Source organism: Anolis sagrei, chromosome 7 (genome assembly GCF_037176765.1).
Source record: "Anolis sagrei isolate rAnoSag1 chromosome 7, rAnoSag1.mat, whole genome shotgun sequence".
In the NCBI taxonomy this organism is placed as follows: Eukaryota; Metazoa; Chordata; class Lepidosauria; order Squamata; family Dactyloidae; genus Anolis; species Anolis sagrei.
Window position 1 is genome coordinate 33,082,584 of NC_090027.1, and position 23,853 is coordinate 33,106,436.

The 23,853-nt window shown below is 42.2% G+C and overlaps 2 protein-coding genes across 4 annotated transcripts in view; both read right to left on the reverse strand.

Moving 5' to 3' along the window:
- The window catches only part of NFRKB (nuclear factor related to kappaB binding protein), a 48,050-nt gene extending 37,181 nt beyond the window's left edge, over nucleotides 1-10,869 (reverse strand). The window contains exons 1-8 of one of the 2 annotated variants that reach the window (XM_060787619.2): nucleotides 10,754-10,869; nucleotides 10,204-10,313; nucleotides 8,692-8,835; nucleotides 5,060-5,261; nucleotides 4,443-4,570; nucleotides 3,073-3,247; nucleotides 2,526-2,627; nucleotides 1,960-2,033 (exon numbers count right to left, since the gene is read on the reverse strand). In XM_060787619.2, the coding sequence (XP_060643602.2) occupies nucleotides 1,960-2,033; nucleotides 2,526-2,627; nucleotides 3,073-3,247; nucleotides 4,443-4,570; nucleotides 5,060-5,261; nucleotides 8,692-8,826 (816 nt within the window). In that variant the 5' untranslated portion in view covers nucleotides 8,827-8,835; nucleotides 10,204-10,313; nucleotides 10,754-10,869. The remainder of the gene's footprint in view (nucleotides 1-1,959; nucleotides 2,034-2,525; nucleotides 2,628-3,072; nucleotides 3,248-4,442; nucleotides 4,571-5,059; nucleotides 5,262-8,691; nucleotides 8,836-10,203; nucleotides 10,314-10,753) is intronic. The other variant, XM_060787620.2, reaches the window with a different exon arrangement.
- Nucleotides 10,870-14,498: 3,629 nt separating this feature from the next.
- The window catches only part of PRDM10 (PR/SET domain 10), a 105,713-nt gene continuing 96,358 nt past the window's right edge, over nucleotides 14,499-23,853 (reverse strand). For both annotated transcript variants that reach the window (XM_060787621.2, XM_067470765.1), the window contains 4 exons: nucleotides 21,684-21,824; nucleotides 19,003-19,162; nucleotides 17,945-18,057; nucleotides 14,499-15,484 (listed from right to left, as the gene is read on the reverse strand). In XM_060787621.2, coding sequence (XP_060643604.2) covers nucleotides 15,272-15,484; nucleotides 17,945-18,057; nucleotides 19,003-19,162; nucleotides 21,684-21,824 — 627 coding nt within the window. In that variant the 3' untranslated portion in view covers nucleotides 14,499-15,271. The remainder of the gene's footprint in view (nucleotides 15,485-17,944; nucleotides 18,058-19,002; nucleotides 19,163-21,683; nucleotides 21,825-23,853) is intronic.

Consider the following 23,853-nt stretch of genomic DNA (forward strand, 5'->3'; position numbering starts at 1 on the left):
GAGTTGAAGTCCAAAACACCTGGAAGGCCAAAGTTTGCCCATGCTTGAACTATATCCTAAGCAAAAATAAAATACATAGAAGATAATATTATTCAATATTCATTTTTTTGAGATTCCTAGATTTCCTCAATTTCTCCTGAAAGGTGCACCATGTAAAGTTATGCTACGACCTATTTGTTCTCAGTTTCAAGGATGCTAGAAAAATTCCACATAGCTTTTAATGCTGAAATAGACTCTTTGTGGCTATGTCTTGGAATACTATCTCCCTACTTGATGATGATAATATCTTTTCTTTCTTACCTGCCTCTTCTCAAGGCTCTGAGGATCTCTTAAAATACTTCTATTCAATCCTATCCAAAAGTATAATGAGTCTAAACTACTTCTGATCTATGAGCAAGCGAGTTTTAGAAGCCAAAAATGACCAAATTGAGGCTATTTTATTTTGGACATAATGTAAGATGACTTCAACTGGATTGTATTAGTTTTACGGTAAACCACTTTGAGTTTCTTCTTTAGAGAGAAAAAGTGGGTTATTATTATTATTATTATCATTATTATTATTAGTGTGTTGTCAAAGGTTTTCATGGCTGGAATCAATAATGGGTTGCTGCAGGCCCGTAACCAGGATTTTGATTCAGGGGAGGGGGGGCTCAGGATCTAGCCTAGCAAACCTTTTGTATCGTTATCCCAATGCCCCCATGCATATGGGATATATTGGGCATGGTAATCAGATCATGATATGAATAAACATAACAGTTTAAATAATGTACCAGTAAGGCCTTCTCGTGGACCACCCTGAGAATTTGGGGGGGGGGGGGGCTGAAGCCCCTCAAGCCCCCCCCCCCCCCCGCTATGGCCCTGGGTTGCTGTGAGTTTTCCTGGCTGTATGGCCATGTTCCAGAAGCATTCGTTCCTGACGTCTCCTGCTACCTGCTGAATGTATCTCCTGTTACGAACCATCACAAAGCTTAAGATCATCAGGAGAGGCCCTGCTCTCAATCCCACCACTTTTGCAAACGCAGTTGGTGGGGACGAGAGACAAGGCCTTCTCTGCAGTGGTCCCCCGTCTGAAGACTTGGCTTTGGGACCAGGCGTTCAATTAGTGGACAGCGGTAATTGGAAAGATATTGGATTTACCCTGACTTGGATTTGGTTTTAACTTGCATGTTTAATTTATTGTTTAATGAATTGTATAATGTGTTTTTAATGATTGTTAATTTTTAAAATGTAATTTTTGATTGTTTATATGCTTCTTTTTTTTGTCGTGTCAGGAGCGACCTGAGAAATTGCAAGTCGCTTCTGGTGTGAGAGAATTGGCTGTCTGCAAGGACGTTGCCCAGGGGACGCCCGGATGAATTGATGTTTTATCATCCTTGTGGGAGACTTCTCTCATGTCCCCGCATGAGGAGCTGGAGCTGATAGAGGGAGCTCATCTGCCTCTCCCCAGATTCGAACCTACGACCTGTCGGTCTTCAGTCCTGCCGCCACAGGGGTTTAACCCACTGCGCCACCGGGGGCTCCTGTTTATATGCTGATAGCATCATATGATACTTGTGTGAGGCCACCCTGGGACCCCTTCGGGAGGAGAAATGCAGAGTATAAATGCATGAAATAAAATAATAATAATTCACCCACATCTAGATGTTGGCAAAATGTCAGGAGAGAATGCTTCTGGAACATGGCCATACAGCCTGGAAAACTCATAGCAACCCATTATTGTTGTTGTTGTTGTTATCATCTCCTGCAGCCTTTGAGGCTGAATGCCTGTTCCTTGCAGCCAATCTAAGCAACAAGCCTTAGCATGCTTACTCGGAGCAAGAAGACTAAACTCAATCCAACACAGTGCAACTTCTTTCTAGGGAAGATATTAGTTGAATATTTGGAGATGCCCTGTTTTACCAGTTCCTTTGCTACTTTGTTAAGTGGAAACACTATTAGAGTGGGTCATGGCTAACTTACAGGCTGCCGTTTGCGTTTTTCATGGTGTTTCCTCAGCATGAATTTCAGAACGTTCTCATCAAAATCCATTTTATCTGAGGATAAGCAAGTGAAATACCATTGAAAGTGTTACATGAGTCTGTTTACAAACTTCAATTCACTTTAAAAAGGCTCATCTTGACAGATTTAAGTCTGGTCTATTATGCAGCTTGCCTCTTGCAGGTTCACTAAACAAACATATTGTTCAGGTCATATATCAATGGCATTATACACATAAAGAGATGTAGATAGTGGCAGAACTATGATGTGTTACTAAACAGAAATAAAGCAAATCTCGACATTTCTTGCAAGAACGGTAAACACACATTCTGCATTGTTTCTGGTGCCATGATATATGACAATGGATACAGAAGGCAAACGTGCTCTTTGCAAAAGGGAATGATGAACAGTTTCCGTAACAATAGATTGGTCTCTAACAAAAGAAGGAACAGCTCTAGAAATGTTTAAGTGAAGAAAGCAAAGCACCGGGAGCATCTATTTTGCAAAACTTTCAAGATGAACCAGAATAAGATAGGACTTGATTTTACCTGCAGTTTTCATATCTTGAGTAGATAATGTTGGCAATACCCTGAGAGCAACAGTAGGACTTGGGCAATGAGCTGGGGAATTTGGAATCCAGGAACTAAGATCTGAAATGCAAAATTGCAAGGTTTCTGCACAGAACTGCCAACAAACCTGAACATTTAATCATGTTCCTAAGCAATTACAGCAAATCCACACACCCAAGTTACCTGGTAGTTCCATTTTATACAAAAAAAATTCAACTGCTGTCGAAATAAAGGAAATTCCCAGTACATTTTCTACATGGCGATTTCCTTGTTTATGGAATGCCTTCTCTGATTGGTGGTAACACTGGCTTATTTCGGGCACCAAATTTGGCATTTTAAAACCTTGGAAGTTGAATTTTAAAATTTTAAAATTTGTCTAATATGCTTTCATCATAATCTAATATTTTAAAAATCCGGAACTGATCTAACTGACCGTTTCAATTGTACGCCACTCAGAGATCTCATGAATGAAGGTTGAGACAGAAATATTGCAATAAAAAACCACCTCTAAAACGCAATCTGTTACCTTCTTCATCAGAGGATAAAGCAGTATCTCCACATTCCTCTTTCACTTCCCTGAGGATTTTCAGGTACCGCCGATGGGTCTGTCTGTCTCGCTCTTCAGCAGCGCAAGCAGCTGATGAGTATTTCCTCTTCACAGCTAGATTGGGGCCACCTTTCTTGGCCAGCTCTAGAAGATGCTGAAACAGATATTTACACAAGTCAACCAACTGAGTGCCATTCGAACAGCTATGACATTTCAAAAATTATAGATCAAGTTACAAATTAATTTTCAATCAAAGCACTCAAAACAGATGGCCATTCAGCCTCAGATTATTGGAAGAGACCACATGGGCAATCCAGTCCAACCCTCTGCCATGCAGAAAAAGCACAATCAAAGCACCCCTGACAGATGGCCATCCAGCTTCAGTTTAAAAACCTCAAAGAAGGAGACTCCACGTAGCTTTGATGCAATGAGTTCTCCTGTTTAATTATATTTACTATATTTATATTCCACCTTTCTCAATCCCGAAGGGGACTCAAAGCGGTTTACAACATAGGCAACAATTCAATGCCTTAAAAAACAATATGCAATTAAAATAAACATTAAAATTAAAATCAAAGTTAAAATACATTAAAACATTTAAAAACATTACAATCACTATTATAAACCAAACTATCCGCAGTCATAATCCAGGTCATTCCCAGTAGTCATTGCTCGGAATTCCAAATTCACCTATTGCACTACAATTGTTCTCCAAGGCTTCATCCCAAAGCCACATTTTCACTCTCTTCCCAAAGGTCAGGAGAAAAGGGGCTGATCTAATATCACTAGGGAGGGAGTTCCACATCTACTGAACAGCTCTCTTTACAGTCAGGAAGTTCTTCCTAATGTTCAAGTTGAATGTCCTTTCCTCTAATTTGAACCCATTCCTCCAAGTGACTCCCAAGTCTCAAGGGCAGCAGAAAACAAGCCTGCTCACTCTTTCTTATGACATTCTTTCAAATATTTAAACATGGCTGTCATCTTTATATTCACATTTCCAACATTTAAAAAGAAACAGAACTTGGAATAACAGACTAACACAACAAGCTCCTTTTTTGAGTCAACTCAGGCAGCAGCAACAGGGAAGACCTTTGTTTGCAAATCTGTGACCTTAGCAGACAATACGCAGCATCATAATAAAAGGTGACATAAATATTCATATTCTTATGCATGCTCCGTTAAAAATATTTGAGCTTTACACATTCCTTAAGTCTGCAGAATTTATAACAGACTTATTTGGATCCCAACTTGTATGAGGCAAATGGGAAACCAGGACTTTCTTTCCAGTCTTAACCATAAATCCCATGTTCAGGGATCTGTATTTCATTTCAGTTTATTGAAATACTTACATTCCGGGAGGCTAAGATCTGTTTCAGCAACCGATAGAAGTACTGCTGCTGGGAACTGAGGTAACGCTTGTATTGGGATTTGAAGCACAGCTGTCGATATTTTACTACCTCAGGGTTGAAGTGACCATCTGGAATAAGAATACCACTGCTGTCACAAATAGTTTTCATTCTATTGTCCAATATATATTTTTCCTCCAATAAGCAACACACCAAAGATTTCCAGAAACCAATTTTCAAGAGAGGACTTGGCAAAACATTTTTAGAGATCTAGCTCATTTCAATGTAAACAGAAAGAGGTATATAACAGTATTTCCTTCAGATATCTTTGCCATAACTCATCAACCTCTTTGAAATTTAAGGCATTATATGAATGGCAAATATTAGCTGAAATTTATGTACTTCTATATGTTCAGAAATATCAAATATGTGGAAGCTCATATCAAGAGAAAAATAAAAGATTACTGCCATTCTTACAATGTAGACTTTCTGGACTCAAGAGACAGATGGGTCCTATTTATTCACATTTTAACCCATATCTTTCCCAGAACCAAAGTTCTCAATGTAAACACAACAATATTACTGATAAGAACAAACATACATTTAAAGCGGCCACATACCTCGGAACAGCTTTTGGGCAATGTGTAAAGGGTTTCCAAACCGGAAGTTTTCTCCATTGAACAGAGACAAAATGAGATTGTTTTGGTGCTCTGTGTTGTTTTCTGGGAAATGGGGTAAGAACTTCTTCAAGTGTTCTCGCTGTGAGTCCACCAGGACGTCCTGCCATGTGGACAGGCTGACCACTTCAAAAAAGATCTCCGGCTACATGACAAGGAGGAAAATGAACAAGAATTAAATCAGAGAATCATAGAGTCAGAAGGGATCGCATGGGTCATCCAATGCAAAACCCTTCTGCCATGCAGAAAAAGCACCATCAAAGCACACATGACAGATGGCCATTCAGCCTGTTTGAAGCCTCCAGAAAGGAGCTTCTACCACACTCCTAGGCAGAGAGTTGTGGTGTTGAACAACTATTTGGGTCAGGAAGTTTTTCCTAATATTCAGGTTGAACATAGAATCATAGAGTTGGAAGAGACCTCATGGGCCATCTAGTCCAACCCCCTGCCTAGAAGCAGGAATATTGCATTCAAAGCACCCCTGACAGATGGCAATCCAGCCCGTTTAAAAGCTTCCAAAGAAGGAGCCTCCACTACACTCCGAGGCAGAGAGTTCCACTGCTGAACGGCTCACAGTCAGGAAATTCTTCCTCATGTTTAGATGGAATCTCCTTTCTTGTAGTTTGAAACCATTGTTCCGCGTCTTAGTCTCCAGTGAAGCAGAAAACAAGCTTGCTCCCTCCTCCCTGTGATTTCCTCTCACATATTTATACATGGCTATCATATCTCCTCTCAGTCTTCTGTTTTTCAGGCTAAACATGCCCAGCTCCTTAAGCCACTCCTCTTAGGGCTTGTTCTCAAGACCCTTGATCATTTGAGTCGCCTTCCTCTGGACACATTCCAGCTTGTGTCCTTTCCTGTCATTTGAACCCATTGCTCCATTGAGTCCAAGGCCCCTTCTATACAGACATATAACCCAGATTATCAAAACAGATAATCCATATTATCTGCTTTGAACTGGGCTATATGACTCTACACTGCCCTATAATTCAGTTCAAAGCAGATATTCTGGATTTAATATGGTGGTGAAAAGGGGGCCCTAGTCTCCAGGGTAGCAAAAAACAAGTCTGCTCCCTCCTCCTTATGACATCCTTTCCACATATTTATACATGGCGATCCATGTCTCAACCTCTCAACAGACCCAGCTCTTTAAAATGCTCCTCAGAAGGACTGTTTCCAGACTTTTGATCATTTTAGTCACCTTCCTCTGGACATCTTTCACATTGTCAAGATCCCTCTTGAATTGGACACAGTATTCTAGGTGAGGCCTGACCAAAGCAGAAGAGAAGGGCACCACGACTTCCCTTGATCTAGACACGATACTTTTGATGCATTGGCTTTTTTAGCTACTACATCACACTGTTGGCTCATGTTTAACCTGTTGTCCACCAAGGGCCCTTCCAAACAGCCAAATAACCTAGAACATCAAGACAGAAAATCCCACAATATCTGCTTTGAACTGGGTTATCTGAGTCCAGATTGCCATATATTCCAATTCAAAGCAGATGTGGGATTTTATTTGGCTGTGTGGAAGGAGCGTATGATTCTAAGATCTCTTTCAATGGTAACTCTGTTGTCGAGCTAAGAGTTAGCCAAAGCATATACTTTCAGTGTCACTTTCATTGGCCAAGAGTTTCTCCGCTGTGTTAAAGTGTTTGGCCATTTAATCTGTCCCTTTAACAGGGACTGTGGCGCAGCTGGCTGAGTGTCAGCTGCATTAAGATCACATCTGACCAAAAGGTCATGAGTTCAAAGCCAGAATGAGCTTCTGACCAATTATGTAGAATGTTGTCGACCTTTGCAACCCAAAAGACAGTTGCATCTGTCAAGTAGGAAAAATTAGGTACCACCTATGTGTGGGGAGGCTAATTTAACTAATTTGCGAGGCCATAAAAAAGACTCCAGCAAAGCACTCCAGCAAAAGCATGCGGGGAATGCGGAAGTACTTCATCAGTGTCGCAGATGGACAATGAAAGCGACAGCTCCCCTGGTGGCCAGAAAAGTTAAATAGCCTCTGTGTTGTGTGTCTTTGGCATTGAATGTTTGCCATATATATGTACATTGTAATCTGCCCTGAGTCCCCTGCGGGGTGAGAAGGGAGGAATATAAATACTGTAAATAAATAAATAAAAATAAATAAAAGCCTGCCTGACCTTTGTAGTAGCAATGCTACCATCCACGTAGAGCTTGACCTCCTAGAAGTTTGACATTCTACTGCCACAGAAAGGCACAGAAGATGCTTTTTTAAAGCCATCCCTCACTGAATCACATCTCTAATGGTTCCTCAAAAAGACAAAAACGCTCTCTTCACACTGCTGTTTGGCATGATTTGCGGGAGAAAGGCATGACTATTTGACAACCTGCATCCCTATCTACAAACCCATTTGGACTGTGTGATCATCAGAGAGGGCCCTGCTTTCAGTCTCACCTCAGTCTCAAGCGCGGCTGGGGAGAATGAGAAAGGGGGGTCTTCTCCGTGGTCGCCCCTTCACTCTGGAACTCCCTCCCTAAAGAAATTAGAACAGCCCCCTCACTCCTCCTTCAAGAAAGAATTAAAAAGCAATATCTGCTTGTTCGCTTACGGAGAGGAGGATGAATAATATCACCGATCCCATCCTGGTGGACAAAGCTGACAATGACTATCTAATTTACTGAAGAACTATATTTTTATATTTTAACTGTACTAAGATGCCTGACTGTCTAGTTCAGGGGTCCTCAAACTAAGGCCCGGGGGCCAGATACAGCCCTCTAAGGTCATTTACCCAGCCCTCACTCAGGGTCAACCTAAGTCTGAAATGACTTGAAAGCAAACAACAACAACAATCCTATCTCATCAGCCAAAAGCAGCCCCAAACTTCTCATTGAAATACTAACAAGTTTATATTTGTTTAATTGTTCTTCATTTTAATTATTGTATTGTTTTTAAGTGTTTTTGCACTACAAATAAGATATGTGCAGTGTGTATAGGAATTCATCCAAGTTTTTTTCAAATTATAATCTGGCCCCCCAACAGTTTGAGGGACTGTGACCTGGCCCTCTGTTTAAAAGGTTTGAGGACCCCTGGTCTAGTTCATAGCCTTTTAGATAGAGTTGTTTAATCTGTTTTAATTCTATGTGCAAATGTTTTTATTTTAGTATTGCAGATGGCATTGTAAGTAAGTAAATTTTATTGATTAGCCCTTAGGCCATATTACAATACCAAACCAAGCAAAAGGCTTGATAAAACTTGATATACAATCTGTATAGTAAGTTAAGTAAAACACTTATATCAACACAATAAATAAATGTGATAAAACTGAATATATACATCATGTTTCCATGGCATTGAATATTTGCCATTTTCATTCTTGGAAGCCATCCAGAGTCCTTTCAGGGAGAGGACGGGTTAAAAATAAAGTTTATTTATTTATAGTATTTCTATAACACTTTTCTCACCCCTAGGGGGACTCAAATCAGATTATGATGATGATGATGATGATGATGATGATGATTATTATTATTATTATATGTTAGTTTTACTGATAGGTCTATGGACCGTAATAAAAATGGTTGTTATTTATTATTATTGTCCTCACATCCTCCAAGAGATCTTCCGGCAGGCTGATGCGTATGGATCCCAGCATGCAGTCCTCCATGATTTGTGTGCCATTTCCTTCTCCAGAAGGGCCCAGCTCCAAGGGATCAGTGAGCATATGATCCAGGGAATCCATGGTTTTGTCCTTGAACAAAAAGTCAGGCACTATAAAAATGTACTTTGTAAGCTGGGCAAGGCATTTTTGATTTTACAATCACAAAATGTATAAAAACATTTCAAAAATATTAATTCTAACACTAAAAGAATATTATAAATTACAAAAAAATCACAATTTGCAGTAAATAGGATTGTAAATACTGTGCATTCACAGATTTTCACATATCACGGGTGGTCCTGGAACTAACACCCACAATAAGTGAGGGAGCACTGTATGGCCATGTGAACCATCGTGTTTTTTTTATTATTATTAAGATTTTATTTACATACATTAACAACTTACAATGTAAACAACACACAAAACAGTGAACATTTTACAAAAACATAGCCCCACCACAAAGGCCTTAACAAGTATCCTTTCCTTCACCATATATTTATACATCAACCATTAATCAAATGTCATATCCAAAATTCCTGATCAACAGAGTTATATTGTTTTCTATTTTCACTCTCTAAAGCATATTTAATAAAGACCGACCAGTATGCATCAAAATCTGATCTGTTAGATTCCCCTCTGAATACCTTCATTCCCCAGGACTCGGCGGTGGCCGGGAGAGCTTTTGCACAATTAAAACTTGTGTGCCAGTTGCGCCCGTACCTTGGGAAGTCTGGGCTGGAACCATATAGGGTTTTGTAGGTCAAAACCAGCACTTTGAATGGTGCTCGGAATTGGATCGGCAGCCAGTGGAGCTGACATAACAGAGGGGTTTTATGCTCCCTGTATGATGCTCCGGTGAGTAATCTAGCTGCCGCCCGCTGGACTAATTGAAGTTTCCGAACAGTCTTCAAAGGCAACCCCACGTAGAGTGCATTGCAGTAATCTATTCGGGATGTAACGAGAGCGTGGACCACTGTTGCCAGATCAGACTTCCCAAGGTACAGGCGCAGCTGGCGCACAAGTTTTAATTGTGCGAGAGCTCTCCCAGCCACCGCCGAGACCTGGGGTTCCAGGCTCAGTGATGAGTCCAGGATCACTCCCAAGCTGCGAACCTGCGTCTTCAGGGGGAGTGTAACCCCGTCTAACACAGGCTGTAACCTTATGCCCTGTTCGGCCTTACGATTGACCAGTAGGACCTCTGTCTTGCATGGATTCAGTTTCAATTTGTTAGCTCTCATCCAGTCCGACACAGCTGTTCAAGGTTTGGACAGCCTCCTTGGTGACAGGTGGAAAGGAGTGACAGATTTGGATATCATCTGCATAGAGATAACACCTTTCCTTTCCCCCTTCAACCTGAGGCTGTTAGGAATTTTCGGAGTAGAAGCCCAAAACACCCAGAAGGCCGAAGTTTGCCTTTGCCTGGATTAACAAATATGCTAATTCACTCATTTTATTTACCTCGTATTCGGCGAACACGCTGCTCCTCTTGCTAGGGACCACGAAGGCCAGTCAATGAGGGTTGAAAGGGACACGCTGAAGCCATTGGGAAGGCCGATCCTTGGGAGAGTCTGTGAAAAGCATATTAGACAAGTCATTTGGGAACTGTGAAGCCCAAGTTTTGGATTTGATGCATCTACATTAGGCCTGGGCAAAGTTGGGCCCTCCAGGTGTTTTGGACTCCAACTCCCACCATTCCTAACAGCCTCAGGCCCTTTCCTTTTCCCCCTCAGCCGCTTAAGCGGCTGAGGGGGGAAAGGAAAGGGCCCGAGGCTGTTAGGAATCGTGGGAGTTGAAGTCCAAAACACCTGGAGGGCCCAACTTTGCCCAGGCCTACTCTACACTGAGGAATCCACCCAATGTGGCAGCCCTTCCCCTGCCCTGCCTCCTGGCTATGGGATCAAGGCAGTTGCAGCTCTGACAAGGCCTTGAGGAGTCCCAACTCTCCCAATTCCAAAGTGGGTCCAAACTACATTCACACATGGCTTTAGATCTCCCCCACATTGCATACCAGAGACAATTACGCCTTGTATTCCTGAGAGTAATCAGCTTCCTGTTTCAGACACTTCAGGCAGAGCATTCTGCTTCCGGGGCGTGGCTTGCAGGAGCTCCACCTCTTCTGCGCCTGCGTGGTCTCGCTCGCCCTCTGCTCTCCCAGCCGCCAGACAGCGCATGCGCTCTCTCTCTCTCCCTCTACTTGCCCAGCCGCCAGACAGCGCATGCGCGCTCTCTCTCTCCCCTCTACTAGCCCAGCTGCCAGACAGCGCATGCGCTCTCTCTCTCTCCCTCTACTTGCCCAGCCGCCAGACAGCGCATGCGCTCTCTCTCTCCCCCTCTACTTGCCTAGCCGCCAGACAGCGCATGCGCTCTCTCTCTCCCTCTGCTTGCCCAGCCGCCAGACAGCGCATGCGCTCTCTTTCTCCCTCCCTCTACTTGCCCAGCCGCCAGACAGCGCATGCGCTCTTCCTCCCAATGCTTGGTCTAGGCATCAGATGAGCACATTTGGAGTATTTTTGTCTTATCCTCGTCCACACTGAACAATTAATACCACTTTGCTTTTTCCCCTGGAATCCTGGGAGTTGTGATTGGTGAAATAACTAACTCTTTGGAAGGGAAAGCTTGTCCAACAGAGCCAGGGCAACAAAAAGCAGGTGGATTCAAGACAGGGAACAATCAGGGCCAGCTAACACCTCCCAAGAAAGGATTCCCACAGGCAGGAAGCAGCCAGGCTTTGAAGCAGGGGGATTCTGGAAAGGAAACAATCAGGGCCAGCTAACAACTCCCAACAAAGGATTACCCCAGGCAGGAAGCAGCCAGGCTTTGATGCAGGGGAATTCTGGAAAGAAAATAATCAGGGCCAGGTAACATCTTCCAACATAGGATTCCCCCTGGCAGGAAGCAGACAGGCTTTGAAACAATGGAATTCCAGACAGGAAACAATCAGGGACAGCTAACACCTCCCAACAAAGGATTCCCCCAGGCAGGAAGCAGCCAGGATTTGAAGCAGGGGAATTCAAGACAGGGAACAATCAGGGCCAGCTAACACCTCCCAGCAGAGGATTCCTCCTGGCAGGAAGAAGCCAGGCTTTGAAGCAGGGGAATTCAGGACAAGGAACAATCAGGGCCAGCTAACACCTCCGAACAAAGGATTCCCCCTGGCAGGAAGAAGCCAGGCTTTGAAGCCGGGGAATTCAAGATAGGAAACAATCAGGGCCAGCTAACAACTCCTAACCATTGATTCCCCAAACAGGAAGCAACCAGGCTTTGAAGCTGCAAGGTTAGCTAATCAAGCGGAGCCCCCGGTGGCACAGTGGGTTAAACCCCTGTGCCGGCAGGACTGAAGACCGACAGGTTGCAGGTTCGAATCCGGGGAGAGGCAGATGAGCTCCCTCTATCAGCTCCAGCTCCTCATGCGGGGACATGAGAGAAGCCTCCCACAAGGATGATAACACATCAAATCATCCGGGCATCCCCTGGGCAATGTCCTTGTAGATGGCCAATTCTCTCACATCAGAAGCGACTTGCAGTTTCTCAAGTCTCTCCTGGCACGACAAAAAAACAAAAAAGCTGATCAAGCTGGCCAATTGCAACATTCACATTTGCCCCAATGAGAAGCATTTTTTCTCCCACCGTGGACATTCCACAGATATATAAACCCCATTTTCCTGGTTTCCAACAGACCTCACAGCCTTTTAGGATGCCTGCCATAGATGCAGGTGAAACATCAGGAGAGAATGCTTCTGGAACATGGCCTGACAGGCCGGAAAACTCACAGTAACCCAATGATTCTGGCCATGAAAGCCTTGAACAACACATTGAGCCAGATCAGTTGAAGGCATGTCCCAACTTCACTTGTTCTAGTGTCCGTACATCATAGGAAGGTATCATTACTCACATTTGAATATTCAGTGCATAGTGACCAGAGTATTGCAACACACTTACAGATTTATTCAGAGGATTTGTTGTTTGCTCCCACTGAGGCCGAGAGAATGTGACTTCCCCTTGAAGGCACAGGTTTGCAGCTTGGGGGTCCTGGATTCATCACCGAGCCTGGAATCCCAGGTTGCAGCGGTGGCCAGGGGAGCGTTCGTACAATTAAAACTTGTGCGCCAGCTGCACCCGTACCTTGGGAAATCAGACTTGGCCACGGTGGTCCACGCTCTCGTTACATCTAGGATAGACTACTGCAACGCACTCTACTTGGGGTTGCCTTTGAAGACTGCTCAGAAGCTTGAAATAGTCCAACGAGAGGCAGCCAAGTTAATAACTGGGGTGGCATACAGGGAGCATACAACTCCCATGTTACACCAGCTCCACTGGCTGCCAGTTTGCTACCGGGCACAATTCAAAGTGCTGGCTTTGGCCTATAAAGCCCTAAACAGCCCTGGCCCAAATTACCTGTCTAAACCCATCTCTCCCTATGAACCATCGCGGAGATTAAGATCCCCCTGCTTTCCGTCCTGCCATTGTCACAGGCATGATTGGTGGGATGAGAAACAGGGCCTTCTCGGTGATTGCTCCCCGGCTATGGAACTCCCTTCCTGGTGAGATCAGGTCAGCCCCCTCCCTCCTGTCCTTAAGAAGGATGGTAAAAACTTGGCTGTGGGACCAAGCTTTCGGGACAGGGCAATAAAACGGCCATAGGAAAGATGACCAGGCCAATTAGATTTGACGTGGATGACTAGGATGGTTTTAAATGGTGTATTTTAATATTTTGATCAATGTTTTTTAATGTTTATGTATGTATATAAGAATTTGTGTCCTGGCATTGAATGTTTGCCGTGTATATGCTGTGCTCCGCCCTGAGTCCCCTTTGAGGTGAGAAGGGCGGAATATAAATATTTTAAATAAATAAATAAATAAATAATGTAAATAGCTGATATGCAGGATCAAATTTGGCACAACTACCCAAGACGCCCACATTTGAATACATGGTGCATGTGTGGGCAGAATTGATTTTGTCACTTGGGAGTTGTACTTGCTGGGATGTATAGTTCAACTACAATCAAAGAGCATTCTGAAATCCACCAATGATGGGCATTGACCTTGAGTTTGGGAGCTGTAGTTCACCTATATCCAGAGAGCACTGTGGACTCAAGCAATGGATCTGGACCAAATCTGCCACAGATACTCAATATGCCGAAATATGAACACTGGTGGAGTTTGGGGAAAATAGACCTTGACATTTGGGAGTTGTAGTTGTTGGGATTTATAGTTCACCTACAATCAAAGAGCATGCTGAACTCCACCAATGATAGAATTGATCCAAACTTGGCACACAGAACTTCCATAACCAACAGAAAATACTGGAAGGGTTTGGTGGGCATTGACCTTGAGTTTTGGAGCTGTCTACATCCAGAGAGCACTGTGGACTCAAGCAATAGATCTGGACCAAACTTGGCACAGATACTCAATATGCCAAAATATGAACACTGGTGGAATTTGGGGAAAATAGACCTTGACATTTGGGAGTTGTAATTGCTGGGATTTATAGTTCACCTACAATCATTCTGAACTCAGCCTACAATGGATCTGCACCAAACTTGGCACACAGAACTCCCATGACCAACAGAAAATACTGTGTTTCCAGATGACCCCTCTGATACCCCCTAGTGCCCCCCCCAGGGGTCCCGACCCCCAGGTTGAGAAACACTGCTCTATTAGCAGCTCTATTAGGAGCAGAGATGGAAGCAACTTTTTAATATACAACCACCTCCCACTGCCAGTATTTTCCCCACACCGAAAGCCACAAAACATTTCAAAACATCACTGAGCCTTTTTATTGGTTTTCCAGGGCTAAAATAAAATAAAATAATCCCTCTTATACAGAGAGAACACAGTCAGAGGTGAAGGTTCGGGCTCAGCGCTTCCTTGATGCGCTTCTCTGATTGGAATGAGATTGAGGCTTGCGAAGGATCCAAGGCCTCTTCCATCATACTCTCCAGAAATGAGTATTAGGGCCGTGCGGGTGGCATTTAAACAGTCCACAGGGTTACAAATAAAAAAAGGGGGGAGTCATCCCCATCCCAATAATAATTTAACTACTTTTGCACAGCTTCACAGTTTCATCGTTCCATTTGTCCAATGTAGTTGGAAAACAAAAGTTCACCATTGTTGCATTACCAGTCATTGTGTTCTTCTCCAAGCGGATATATTCCCTTTTTTCCCCATGGCTATTTAAAAAAAATAAAGCCAAAAGAAATGTGAACAGCACATCAGAAATGTATTTCGGACATATTCTGCCAGCAGTTATATGTGTAGCAATGTATTCTTTCACTGCTGCCTGCCTCCAAATGGAAGAATGAGGCTGAGAGGAGAAGGAAAGGAGTCTAGAGAAAAATAATATTTCTCCTTTTTAGCATTTTTTGTTCAAGGGCTACTGAAGATGGCGGGAGCCTTAAATAGTTTGTAATTCTCAATGAGACATCAGATGACCTCTACGTTATACAAATGGACAGCTGTTGATGTCCTACAAATTTGGGATGGTTGACAACGTCGCCTGGTCCAATCGTATCTCCTCAAAGGAAATTTATGGTTTTTCCATGTGCACATCGCTGCTGCCATTGCCATTGGTAGTAGCTGTGATGATGAACTGTGCTGTTTGCTGTTGACTGGCTGATGGGGATTCCAAAGAGTCCGAATGTGCGGACGCCTGGGACAGATCCACTTCGACATCGCTGGACAGGGACAGGTTAGGCTTGACATCCAGTTCAGATTGACCTTCCGCTATTACATAATGTGTCTGTAAGAAAAGACACCCATGTAAGCTGTTAGGTTTTTCATATTTTTTTTCCTATATCTTCAGTATAAATGGCAATTAACACAAATACAATTCAACCCCCATATATCTGCAGTGGATACACTCCTAGACTTCACATAGACATGTGAGACTGTGAATAATAGCAGAACGGTTCTGGCCCAAGCTACCTATCTGACCGCATCTCTGCCTATGAACCCACCAGGACTTTGAGATCTTCTGGGGAGACCCTGCTCTCGATCCTGCCTGCTTCTCAAGCACGGCTGGTGGGGACGAGAGATAGGGCCTTCTCGGTGGTGGCTCCTCGGCTGTGGAACGCCCTTCCTATGGACATTAGACTAGCACCATCTCTAATGGTATTCCGCAAAAAGGTGAAGACCTGGATGTTTGTGCAGGCGTTTGAGTAATTTAGTGCAATCTGGTAATGGAATATAGGAATGGAACAATGGACGACGAACCTGGACTACGCTTGGATGATGAGAAGATTGGGTACGGTTGTTTTTCGTAATAATTGTGCATTGTAATTGCTTATTGGTAATTTATGGATAATGTGTTAAGTCAATGGTTATATGTTGCATGGAACCACTGCTGTTTCTACTGTTTTTACTGTTTGTGAACCGCTGTGAGTCGCCTTCGGGCTTGAGATACAGCGGTATATAAGCAAAGTAAATAATAATAATAATAATAATAATAATAATAATAATAATAACTTATTACTTTCAATGGGATGGATGGTGGAGAGACTGAAAAAATGGTTTAGCATGTACAGGAGGCCCTAAGTCAGTGGTTCTCAACCTTCCTAATGCCGTGACCCCTTAATACAGTCCCTCATGTTGTGGTGACCCCCAACCATATTATTGTTTTCATTGCTACTTCATAACAGTCATTTTAAGACTGTTATAAATTATAATGTAAATATCTGATATGCAGGATGCATTTTCATTCACTGGACCAAACTGGGCACAAATACCCAATACACCCAAATGTGAATGCTAGTGGGTTTGGGGGAGGATTGATTTTGTAATTTGGGAGTTGTCGTTGCTGGGATTTATAGTTCACTTATAATCAAAGAGCATTCTGAACTCCACCAGCGATGGATTTGAACCAAACTTGACTCCCATGACCAGTGGAAAACACTGGAAGTTTTGATGGGCGTTGACCTTGAGTTTGGGAGTTGTAGTTCACCTATATCCAGAGAACACTGTGGACTCATGCAATGGTGGTTCTGGACCAAACTTAGCACGAATACTCAATATGCCCAAATGTGAACACTGGTGGAGTCTGGGGGAAAATAGATCTTGACATTTGGGAGTTGTAGTTGCTGGGATTTACAGTTCATTACAATCAAAGAACATTCTGAACACCAATGATAGAATTGGCTCAAACTTCCCACATGGAATCCCCATGACCATCAGAAAATACTGTGTTTTCTTATGGTCTTTGGCGACCCCTCTGACACACCCTCACGACCCCCTCAGGGGTCCCAACCCCCAGATTGAGAAACACTGCCCTAAGTGAATAAGTGCATCTGTGGATAAGTGAAACTGTGTGTAAAGGTAAAGGTTTTCTTCTGACATTAAGTCCAGTCGTGTCCAACTCTGGGGGCTGGTGCTAATCTCCATTTCTAAGCCGAAGAGCTTAGAAATGGACACCTCCATAGACACCTCCATAGACACTGTCCATAGACACCTCCAAGGTCATGTGGCCGGCATGACTGCATGGAGCACTGTTACCTTCCCGCCGGAGCAGTACCTGCTGATCTACTCACGTTTGCATGTTTTCAAACTGCTAGGTTGGCAGAAGCTGGGGGCCATAAAAAATCTCCAGGAAGTATGCAAAGAATGAGGAAGTGATAGCTCCCCTGGTGGCCAGAAGCTGGAAAGTTAATAGCCTCTGAGTGTCTGTCTATATATGTTGTGTGTCTATAGCATTGAATGTTTGCCAGGTATATGTACATAGTAATCCACCCTGAGTCCCCTGTGATGTGAGAAGGGCGGAATATAAATACTGTAAATAATAATAATAATAATAATAATAAGTCCAAAACATATATACCTTGACTGTATCTGCCCAGCATCAGTTTCACTGTTCCAAGGCAAAGAGAAATATCCAAATATTGGATTTGGACTTCGTTATGCTTAAAGAAGACCTACTGATATAAATGTGGCAAGCTAACTATTGCTAATTACAGTTAATAGGACTCTACAGGCTGCAAGGACGGCAGTCAGGGCCTTCATGTTGGCAATAGAGGAGTACTGGGAATGGAGGAGGTTTTAAACTTATATTACACAGCCCAAACAACAACAAAAATTGGTGTCTTGGCTTTTAGACCTATTCTTGGGTTATTTGGGCTACTGGTTCAGAAAACTGCAATGGGTAGACAGCACCAGCTCTAGTTTCTTAGATATGGTTAAACATGACTGGGTCTGCCCTCTTTATTCTTACCTGAGTGACCGCTTTCACTTGGCCGGTGTTCACGGTGGTGACAGGTGTGCCCACAGCGGTCTCTGTAATCACATACTGACCCTGTGGGATGGTCATCATCTGAATTTCAGAAGCTGTAGAGCAAGATTAGAAAGTTAAAAAAAAAGTATTTACCATCACCAATTGGAAAGGTGATCAAAGGGAGGCCTAAGATTAAATGCAGCCAAAAACAGACTACATGTCATTGTTTTAAAAGGACTAGCTCTCTATTTGTAGAACAGCAGAGTTAAAACTGCAGGCTTAGATAAGATAATGCAAAGTTTTATGTTTAAGGCGAGAAAAAGACAGCTTGGATATAATATGAGGAAACCATGTTGTTATTGGGTTGTTGTAGGTTTTTTCGGGCTATATGGCCATGTTCTAGAGGCATTCTCTCCTGACGTTTCACCTGCATCTATGGCAAGCATCCTCAGAGGTAATGAGGTCTGTTGGAACTAGGAAAATGGGTTTATATATCTTAGAAACGACCAAAGTGGGACAAAGAACTCTTGTCTGTTGAACAAGAACAAAATCTGGCTACCAGTATTAAAAAAAACCCTCTAAAATTACAACAGCAAAACAACAGAGAGGAAACAATCAGGGACATCTAATCACCTCTCAACAAAAGATTGCCCCAGGCACTGCCAGGCCATCACATGCTAATCAAGGTGGTCAGTTGAAACATTCACACCTAGCTCCAACAGACAAGAGTTCTTTGTCACACCCGGGTCATTCCACAGATATATAAACCCATTTTCCTAGTTCCAACAGACCTCACTACCTCTGAGGATGCTTGCCATAGATGCAGGCGAAACGTCAGGAGAGAATGCCTCTAGAACATGGCCATATAGCCCGAAAAAACCTACAACAACCCAGTGATTCTGGCCATGAAAGCCTTTGACAATTCATGTTGTTATTCCTCTTCAAAGGGATCCACAAGTGTTTTATTAAATCGCAGACAAGCAAACTGTGGATATGGCCCAGCTGTTTAGCTCCTTCAAAATCAAGTAGTGACATAATTGGTCATACGTGATACATACGATAGCTGCGGAAGGAGTTCCATGTGCTAGGAAGATATGTTTGCTGGACCGAGGTGCCTTGCTGTGGTTGGCTTTGAGACGAGGCAGTGGTCTGCATTTGGGAAGGGCTGAGTTCCTGCTGAGACGGTTGCGAGGAGGGACTCAAGGGCTGACTTCCCACCTGCAATAATGCACAGGAAAAGCGAAATGCAGCATACATCTTCCAGAAAGTTACGCTAAGCTTAAGCCACATATTCTTCATTTGAAAAGATCTCAACATAGTTGAAATATTTATTGAAACCATCTTCATTTTCCAGTCAAATTCTTGTAGCACATTTAGATATGACTCATAAAATTAGAGTCTTTCAGTTCCAAAAGATGTTCCACAAAGTGAAAAAGGGAGAAGTGAGGAGAAGGGGAAAAAACCCTGTGTACTTTTTGTGCTTAATATAGCAGTTTGCAATTATAACCAGCATGCTGTGGTGTTAGTATCCATCTGTGCTTACTATAAATATTGGTTTTCATAAAAGAAGTAACAACCAAAACTTTTGTCATATGCTTTTATTTTGAAATAACTCACTCACACATATAGTTTGGTGTATAATAAATTCTAATGTAATACTGATTAGCATGCAGTATGGTGCAGAAAAGGCTGCAATCTCACCCTACTCTATTTTGTCGGATCCCCTGTCCAGATACATTACACTGCTGTCTCACACAGTGTTTTTAAATTTTTATCCATTGAAATCGGCCTGCCCAATATGATCAACCTCTGTGTTTTAAATGTTGTGGTTTTATATTGTTGATGTGTTCTTTAAATGGTTTTGTATTTTACTTTATTTTATTTTTATATTTCTGCTGTGTTTGTTGTATATTGTTTTACTGTATTGTTGGGCTTGGCCTCATGTAAGCCTAAAAATTTCTGTGAGAAGAGCCTGAATAATAATAATAATAATAATAATAATAATAATAATAATAAACTTTATACTCCGCCACCGCGAGTCCCTGATGGGAGATGGTGGCGGGGTATAAATAAAGTTTATTATTATTATTATTATTATTATTCAGGTTCTTCCCATAGAAAGTTTTAGGAATAAAGCATAATAAAGTCCTTCAATTGCCATGTTTGAATATTGTTTGAAACAATAGTTTGTAACATCAGATTGTAGCTTTCGCATTTAAATACACCATTATTATTATTATTATTGAAATATATTGATTCTTTGTATTTCAATACACCTCCATTATTATTATCATTGGTATTATTTACATAAGAAGTTTACTACACAGCAAACAAGATCACTACGCTGGCTCTTGTATTTGATCACACGTCGGACACTTCCCAAGTGTCTAGGACTGTGTGATATATCGGGGAATAATGTGTGTAGATCCAACTTGCCTTTTGCAGCTGACAGATAGTAATTTTGTCATTGCCAATCACTTTTAAGTGCAGGCCAAGGTCTTTAGGTACTGCACCCAGTGTGCCGATCACCTCTGGGACTACCTTTATTAGCTTGTGTCAAGAGTCTTTGCAGTTCTATCTTCAAATCCTCATATTGTGTAAGCTTTTCCATCTGCTTCTTGTCAATTCTGCTGTCCTCTGGAATTGCAACATCGACGATCCATACTTGTTTTTCCCCCACAATCATGAAGTTGTGAGAAAAAAGTATGGGTTGTAATTGTTGTTGTTGTTCCACTATGTAACAAAATTTGTTCCTGGTTTGAAAACTTCCTGTTTCATTTTGCGGTACTCACTTTGAAAGTAGTTGTTATAATCCAGAAACTTTGTTTTTGTGGCTGCCACAAACTAGGTTGAATTGGTTGAGACTCTATGATGAGATATCCACTGAAAAATTAGAGCAAAATATGCTGCAGGGCGTCCCGTAAAAAAAAAGGTTTTTGCAGTTTAATAAAAAATTTTCCATGTTTTTATGACAGACCCAATTAGGAAATGACATTTATAACCCAGGAACAAAAACCATGTTACATTTTTTTTGTCGTGCCAGGAGCGACTTGAGAAACTGCAAGTCGCTTCTGGTGTGAGAGAATTGGCCGTCTGCAAGGACGTTGCCCAGGGGACGCCCAGATGATTTGATGTTTTTATCACCCTTGTGGGAGGCTTCTCTCATGTCCCCGCATGAGGAGCTGGAGCTGATAGAGGGAGCTCATCCGCCTCTCCCTGGATTTGAACCTGCGACCTGTCGGCCTTCAGTCCTGCCGGTTTAACCCACTGCGCCACCGGGGGCTACCATGTTACATGTTGTTATTATTATTATTTCAAAAACTGTCAAACTGCATTCATTCTACAGTGCAATTAGTGGTCTTCCAGATGTTTTGGGTTCCAGCTCCCAGAATTTCTGGACATTAGCCAAAGCTGCTGAAGTTTCTGGGAGTTCATTTTAATCGTGACTTGTGAAGTACGTCTAAACTTTTCCAACTAACTGTAGATTATGGTTCAAAAATCATCATCTACAGTATATTTTTGAAATCACTCCAGCAAAGCAAGATCTCAACCTCAGATTCCTGGATCACTTGTTCATGCTGGAATACATCCACTGTATGGCACCTTCCCAAAAGTACTAGGAATGAACCTATTTTGTGTGTAATATGGGAGCTTTATGAAAATCTAATTTAGTACTTTAAGTTTGCTGATATAATAAATATGTGTAGAGTGTAGGTCTTTAAGTGACTCCATCAGCTACCTGTGAGGAGGTGGAGACTGCTGGGGCTGGTTCCGTGACTTGGATGTGTTGCACTTGGATGGCATGTTGGCCGTACGTCTGAGGGTCGTGCAGCTGCCCCACATCTACTGTGGAATGCTGCGACTGGTGAGGTGAGGTAGCCTGGAGAAGGAGAAAACATGATGAAGCATTGCCACAGGCTCTAGAGCCCTTGGCCTAGGTTCATGCTGGGCACCACATACAAATGAAAGAGAAGCCCACCAAGTAATATCGAGCATTTTTGCATGCCTTCACGTCATATCTAACTGAGGTGGAACTCTCACAGCAATCTCTTGGCAAGAATTGTTCAGATGATGTTTGTCATTGCTTTCTTCGGGAAATGAGAGAGAGGGACTTATCCAATGGTTGAGTAAGAATATAGAATAATAATCTATATAAATAAAAAGATAATGTTCATTTGTGGGATTAACATAACTCAAAAACCACTGGATGAATTGACACCAAATTTGGACAAAATACACCAATTAGTCCAAGGAGTGACCATCATTCACAAAACACTGAAAAACATAGCAAAAGAGACTTAATAGCAAAAAAACCAAAAAATACATTACAACGCATGCGCAAAACGACATATATACACAAACACACACACACACATATATATAGTCACATAATCTTATACGATCGCTCCCTCAACATTCTTGTCCTAAGAGTACACCCCCACTCCCGTACGAAGGTTTTTTTATTTCCCTGTCTCTCTATGAGTTCTCCCTTACAAATAGTTCTGCCCCTTTATCTCACCCTGAGTTTTTAAAATCATATTATGTACATGCGGCCCACTCACTGTCATTATGTTTGGTTTACTGTGTTTTTTTATGTTTCGTGTATATTGTTTATATGCTTATATGTTTTATACTTTAATGTTATGTTGTTTATTTTATTGCAATTTGCATCTTATTGTATTGTAATTTGTTGTTCAGGCTTGACCTCATGTAAGCAGCTCCAAGTCCCCGTTGGGGGAGATGTCAGCGGGGGTATAAATAAAGTATTATTATTATTATTATTATTATTATTATTATTATTATTATATACACACACAAAACACAAATGCACAGACTGGGCCACAGCAACGCGTGGCAGGGAACAGCTAGTAAATAAAATAAACTTTATTTATATTCTGCCACCATTTCACCGAAGGGACTTGGGGCAGCTTACAAGGCACTCCAGGTTGCACATCTATATATATAAAAATGCTCTGTGCATAATGAGTACCTTAAAAACAAAAGAACCAATGAATGAAATCACACCAAATTTGGCAACAAAACGTCTCACAACACAAGGAGTAACCATCACTCAAAAATTATGATTTTGTCATTTGGGAGTTGTAGTTGCTGGGATTTATAGTTCACCTACAATCAAAGAGCATTCTGAACTCCATCAACGATGGAATTAAACCAAACTTGGCACACAGAACTCCCATGACCAACAAAAAATACTGGAAGGGTTTGGTGGGCAGTGACCTTAAATTTGGGAGTTGTAGTTCACCTACATCCAGAGAGCACTGTGGACTCAAACGATGGATCTGGACCAAACTTGGCACAAGCACTCAATATGCCTAAATATGAACACGGATGGAGTTTGGGGAAAATAGACCTTGACATTTGGTAGTTGTAGTCACTGGGATCCACAGTTCACCTACAATCAAAGAGCATTCTGAACCCCACGAACGACAGAATTGGGCCAAACTTCCCACACAGAACACCCACGACTAACAGAAAATACTCAAGGCCATCCAATCCAACTCCCTTCATCAGGGCAAGAAGACATAATCAAAGTCCTCCTGACAAAGAGCCATCCAGCCATAGATAGATAGATAGATAGATAGATAGATAGATAGAGATATGATTCACACAGAGAGAGATATAGTATCATAGATTTGAAAGGGACCCTTAAAGAAGGACAATGATATGTTGCATGTTCCAGGGTGGGCAAACCATACACTTTCCACATCAACACTGACAAAGAAACAGCAAGAAATACTGTTTACCCACAAGCATAAAGAAATTACATATTTTTGAAACCAACACTTTCTTATTACTTTATTTTTCAGATCAACAGACTGGGCCACAGCAACGTGTGGCAGGGGACAGTTAGTATAACATATAGAATCACAGAGTTGGAAGAGACCACA